Source organism: Olea europaea, chromosome 19 (genome assembly GCF_002742605.1).
Source record: "Olea europaea var. sylvestris chromosome 19, O_europaea_v1, whole genome shotgun sequence".
Lineage (NCBI taxonomy): Eukaryota > Viridiplantae > Streptophyta > Magnoliopsida > Lamiales > Oleaceae > Olea > Olea europaea.
Window position 1 is genome coordinate 6307070 of NC_036255.1, and position 6481 is coordinate 6313550.

The window sequence follows — 6481 nt, forward strand, 5'->3', positions numbered from 1 at the left end:
TGTGGTGGGGGGGGTGGGGGGGGGGGAAGAGTTTTTGGAGAATGGCATACAAACAGGAGCTAAATTTAGTAGAACCATAACATCTTTACTCGAATCCAATGTAGTATCTCTCAGTTTAGACCATTATTACGGCCTTTATTTACTGCAGTTTGCTTCTGTTGTCAGTGAGATTCTTGTAAAATCTTAGGGACATTCTGATGTTATCTTTCTATCTTAGACAGATTCAAAGGTTTCTTTTATTGTATGATCTTCTTATTGTTCTTTGTGATCTTTGTCTGCTCTTCATTTTTCCTCTTTATTCTTTCTGTCTTCAAATTTTAATAGCTGGACAGCCTTTAAAAATTCCTGTTTTGAAAACATCTGTCCTACATCAGATGCAAAGGTCAAACAATCTAATAGGTTGCGTTCCCCCTGTCTGAGAGTTAGAATCCTAGCTAGGCGAAGATCTACTGAATGGAGGGCAGAGTGGAAGCAGAACTGGAAAAGTCATTGTACTTTGCTAATCGTGACGGCAATGTAGACAATGAAAGGGGCTTCCCTATTACTGCAAGACCATACCCAGGCTATAGGCTGCAAAATTATGATGAGTTTAAACTTGCTCATCATCTCTGTTGAGATGGTCTTTGGGCTTTCAAAACTGAATAGGTGTTCAATTTTATAGGCAATGTGGCAAAATTGGAACAATGAAACCAATGTATCAGCTGGTGATATCATTGTCATGGATAAACAGATAATCAGTGTCACACGTCTTATATAGCGTGTCTACTTATATTTCTCCTCAATTATTTTTTTGGCATTGTTCACAGGTATGTAATGGATGAACTAGGTTCAGCTTTGCGCCATAGCGATGAACCCAATTTTAGAGTTTCACCGTTTCTGTATATGCCAGAGGGTAAAATGGAGTCAGCTATCAGGTATTTTTCTTGAACCATTTGTTTATTCCCTACATTGTTCAATGTATCGTCATGATTCACTGCCAGATTTACCAAAAGATTTCTATCTCACTCAATAAATTAGCTTCGATCTCCTTTCAGTGTAAATAAATATGAGCAAGACAGGATAACATCTTACACCCCAGAGCATAGGCTGGTTTAAGTGGCTTATTTGTCTGTCTTGTGAAAAACGTCTGAATTAGTGAAACTTTTCAGTTATTCAATCCTTTGGCCTACTGGAAGTATTCGAGGAGGTGATGAGTGCACTCGTGACTTCCTGTTTGGCATTGGCGAGGAGAAACAACGTTCTGCTAGACTTACTGCCTGGTTCCATACCCCGCAAAATTATTTCATTAAAGTATGCTTTCTGTTTGAGCCCTGTTATTTTTAGTCATTCCCTGATTACACTGTTCATTCGAACTACTTCCTGTTGGTTCTCTAGGAGTACGAAAAATATAGAGCTAAATTGCAATCAACAAAATTTTCTCCCCCGCCTGTGGCGCTATCTGCAACAAATAGTGTGCGCCGTAGTGATGGAGGTGCATTACATGTTTATACAGATATACCTCAAGTGGAGGAATTTTTAACACGCCCGGAATTTGTTATAAGTATGTATTGTCACTCTGATCTCAACTATTACATTTCATTTCAGATTGTGATTATTTTAATGATGTTTTCATCCTTGATCTTGGCTTTAATCACATGTTAGTTTCCGGTTTTATGAGGAATAGGAGAGAAACAAAAGAAGAGAGAAAAGAGAGAAGAAGATCATTTGGGGAGGAAGACTTCAGTATCACTCAATATATCAATAATAATTCAAAAATCTACATAATAAAAAAACCCTACTCTTAATTATACTTAAAAGTCCCTAGCAAAATATAAAAGTTTACCGAACTAATAAAAACGGAAAATTTCCTAATTAAACCTAATAATTATGCAAAGAAAATAAATAATGTAAGAAATCACTGAAAATAACTTTATAAACTTCGTAATTCATCAATTACGAATCTATGACAATCAGTCAAGTTCAACTAGGTTCATTACTGGTTTTGTAAGTTGTAATCTACCTTGGTGTGTCGAGCACAAGGAATATATGATTGTATTTATATGTTTCGATGATGGACTGCTTGCCAACATGAGACGAGTATATTGGTCCAGTTAACAAGTGCCACCATGTCATTTTTGGGTTATCTTTGCAGTCAGTTCATCGGAGTTCGGTTTTAAAGAAGTTCTTTACTACGAAATGACTTTATTTCTCCATCGCGTAATCCGTTTCCCTCCTTTCTGCAGCAACTGAACCAAAGAATGCAGATATCATATGGACAAGCTTGCAGGTGGACGAGGAGCTGAAAAAGGCTGTAGGACTGAATGACCAACAATATATAAATCAATTTCCATTTGAGGCTTGCCTTGTTATGAAACATCATTTAGCAGAAACAGTTCAGAAGGTAGCTAAGCTTGCTAATTTTGTCTGCTATGTAGTTGTCAAGGTGCCCATTGCAAATGCATATTACCTATCTTATTTTATGCAACATGTTGCTATGTTTATTCCCTTTTGTTACAGGCCCATGGTGCTCCTGAATGGCTACAGCCAACATATAATCTTGAAACACAGCTTAGTCAATTCGTAGGAGATTATTACACCAATGAAAAGGCTGGAGATGACAATTTGTGGATTTTAAAACCATGGAACATGGCAAGAACCATTGATACAACTGTCACTCAAAATTTATCTGCTATCATCCGTCTCATGGAGACTGGTCCGAAGATATGTCAGAAGTATATTGAGCACCCGACCTTGTTCAAAGGGAAAAAGTTTGATATTCGTTACATTATTTTAGTTCGCAGCATGAACCCATTGGAGATGTTCATTTCTGATGTTTTCTGGGTATGCACTTTTCCTTGTTTGGTCTGGAGGTGCTGGAATGTAACCATAGAACTCTGCAGAAGGGTGTTACAAGAAAGTGCTTCACATTGATAGATGATTTTAAAAGTATATTTCCATTTCTCTTGTCAGGTTAGGTTGGCAAACAATGCTTATTCTTTGGACAAGCGCAGTCTTTTTGAATATGAGACGCATTTCACAGTTATGGTAAGTGCCATCAATGAGTTACCACTTGTACGGTTCACTGGTCTACCCAATTTCTGATATTGATGTTGTATCTTTTTTAATATTGAGTTGTTCTGGAAGGGTCTAATTAAAAATATACCGGTTAACTAGTAGCTAATTATGCATCGTTCTTACACCCTTCTGCATATTCTTCAGAACTACAGGGGAAGATTGAACCACATGAATACCCCGGAATTTGTTAAGGAATTTGAACAGGAACATAGTGGTACTGTCTACTCCAGGCTTTTTATTTCCACGTGTTTTGCTTTCCTGGAAGCATTGAATACTGTTGGTGGTGAAAAATGTAGTCTTAATTGTTCTTGATGCATGTTCACATTGTTGCAGTTAAATGGATGGATATCCATGTGAGAGTTGAAAAGATGATCAGATCAGTGTTTGAGTCAGCTGCCACGGTGAACCCAGAAATGCATAGTCCAACATCTCGGGCCATCTATGGTGTTGATGTCATGCTTGATTGCCATTATCAGCCTAAATTATTGGAGGTATTAGTCTTTACTATTCAATCTGAACTCTAGAAATCAAGAATGTAGCATGCTATCAAATAGTAGGAGATAATAACCCAAATGGTCACGGAATTTTGCAAAAAGTTTCCACGGGGTCACTAAACTTTAAAAATCATCCCATTCATCACTAAACTTTGCAAAAAATTTCCACAAAATCATGAACTTTGCAAAAGGTTTCCTAGAAGATCACTGTTTTTGTGAAGTTAAGTGATGAATTTGATGATTTTTAAAGTTCAGTGATCCCGTGGAAACCTTTTACAAAGTTCAATGATGACTTGGGTGATTTTTAAAATTCAAGGACCCCTTGAAAACTTTTGCAAAGTTCATTGACCATTTGAGTTATTATCTCCAAATGGTAGAGAAAAAACAGTGATTATGGCACTGTTCAAGCTTGAATATATGTCTCGTAGAAGTGTGTTTAGAATGTACTCGTTGATTGAACTTGAACTGTGTAAAAGCTGATGCTGTTGTTATAACTTTTTCCTAATTATCCAAAATTGAAAAAAGAATACTGGGCTGGGTGTTCCTATGTCCACAATTGTCTTAATCAACATATCCATAAAGTAAAATGAAAGTTAACTACTTACTAGACTAACTATGCTTCATGGTACAAGGTGTTTGTGTAGAGAATTAGTTCATAAGATGAATTAAGTGAAGATGATGATTGTAAGATGGATATCTATTTTTATATAGACAAAATAGAAAAGTATAATATACACCAAGAAGCTGTTGTGGCATTAATTGAAGATAGTTTTAGACAAGATATAGGTGGTTTCACGGCAGCTATTTGCAAAGAATTAAACAAAATTCTGTTTACAAAGCAATGCAATCCCAATAGAATAAATTACAAGGGGGGAGAGTGATCAAACTTAAAATAATTTTGTGGTCAATGAAGGATTTTTTTTGTCTAATTTTTCGAATGGATATAGTTATAGATTGGATAGAGTCGTTCAAAAAGATTCATGGACGTATAATAAGATTTAGTTATTTTTCTTTCTTTATTTCCGGGGGACGGGACCAAAAGGAATAAAAGAAGGGCAATTTGATTATTATGTAACTAAATGTAGTTTAATTACTAGACAGGATCAGAATGAAACTTGTGTCAAAAGTGTCATATAGTGGAGGCATTTAAGTCCATCTATGTTTGCATTGGCTAACAGGTCAAGACAAGGAGCCCCGTTCCTACAGTGTTGGGTTAACGCTCTCAAGTTCTCACAACTTCCTTTATCTTCAATAACGAAGTATTATCTTCTTGCATCATTTTATGGGAATTAGATAAATCCTCAAATTGTATTCATCTGCTATGTTATTGGATGCAGGTGACTTATTGCCCCGACTGTACTCGTGCATGGAAATACGACACTGTAGCTGTAACAAAGGGAGGAGAAGTTGTTAAAGGAAGCGACTTCTTCAACGACGTGTTTGGCTGCCTCTTTTTAAATGAGAGCACTCATGTATCTCCACTGTAAGTGAACTACGTGGAAAGCTGCTTGTTATCAATCGCGTCCAGGAACTTTGGAAGCTAAGATAATGATTAGTGATGTGATTGTGTCAGACACAGTTTTCAGTTACGTAATTTTACGAGTGAGGTGTAAAGTCGACTGAGTCAGTTTGGACTGGATTGGTACTGCTGAATACACTTTCCATTTTTTAGCTTCTCCCTCTCGGCTGTCCTATCTTACATCTCTGTGACGAAGAGGTGGAGTTGGTTATGCTATGGCAATGGTGGTGATTGGGTATTTAATGTATGTTTGGTTAAGCTTAAGCCCCTAAAAGGAGGTTATAGTTTCATTTCTGCCCAAGAAAAGCGCATGTTATGGAGCTTGCTCTTGACCTGTATACTGATATTTAGTGTTTATATTTGGTCGTGATCTATTCATTTTTGCAAAAGTGACTGCCTGATGATACTTGCAGCAAATAGTCATTCTCGTGGGATAGCGTGAAAATTTGGCAGTGAAATAATCATTTTGAGATGCCGCGTTAAAAAGCACTGGCTTGATAATGAGTTATTATATAATGGAAAATGATGCATGTTCAGGGGCTGGTTTCACAGGCCCTTACCCGGTGAGAAAGAGGTGGGGGGTGGGCTTCCCAATTTTTTTTCTTTAATGTGTGGTGCCCGACCCCAAACGATGAGGGGCTTGTGAGGCCATTGTGAATCGAGCTCCCGATTAAAAGAGGGAATGTGCAAGTTACTATTCATACATGAAGTATTTTTGATTTCCCATTTTACCCTTACATTTTTGGTAAATCCTTGCTGTCTTTCTTACTTTATTTATCCCTCTACTATTAAAAGAGGGACTGTGCAAATTACTATTCATTCATGAAGTATTTTGGATTCTCCCATTTTACCCATACATTTTTGGTAAATCCCTACTCTCTTTCTTATTTTATTTATATCTCACTACTATTTTAAAAGAACGAATTAGCCGATTACTGTTCATTCATGACGTATTTAAGTTTTTCCCATTTTATCCTCAACTCCCTCGCACAGTAACTTTTACACTAAGGTCTAATAGCCTTTTTGTATGTGGACAAAATATCTCTCCACCTCAAAAAGTCAAAAATAGTGTGCTACCTAAAGGCTTTGATTCATTCTCTTTTCAAAAATGAAAGTTACGAAAAATAAATAAATAATATATAAATACAAAACCCTCCGTTACCTAATTTCTCTTCATCCCTCTCAATGATTTAATCGTAGAAAAAAAATCGAAATCATTTGACGAATAATGATTTTTTTCTCGATTTAAAATTCTTTTTGTTTTATGATAAAACGTAATTTTAAAAAGAAAGAAAATAAAAAATATGATATAATTTTATGATAAAATGTAACTTAAAAAAAATGTAATTATTTATAGTATGAAGAAAAAGAAATTTAAAAAAATATAATAAAGCCAAAACAAACTAAACATATG

At 36.0% G+C, this 6481-nt stretch overlaps 1 protein-coding gene across 1 annotated transcript in view; it reads left to right on the top strand.

Moving 5' to 3' along the window:
• Positions 1-5451, top strand: part of LOC111368618 (tubulin--tyrosine ligase-like protein 12) — a 13775-nt gene extending 8324 nt beyond the window's left edge. The window contains exons 7-15 of the mRNA XM_022989970.1: positions 807-914; positions 1149-1290; positions 1375-1540; positions 2223-2380; positions 2497-2820; positions 2950-3024; positions 3199-3268; positions 3388-3545; positions 4886-5451. Coding sequence (XP_022845738.1) covers positions 807-914; positions 1149-1290; positions 1375-1540; positions 2223-2380; positions 2497-2820; positions 2950-3024; positions 3199-3268; positions 3388-3545; positions 4886-5035 — 1351 coding nt within the window. The 3' untranslated portion in view covers positions 5036-5451. The remainder of the gene's footprint in view (positions 1-806; positions 915-1148; positions 1291-1374; positions 1541-2222; positions 2381-2496; positions 2821-2949; positions 3025-3198; positions 3269-3387; positions 3546-4885) is intronic.
• Positions 5452-6481: the final 1030 nt, after the last annotated feature.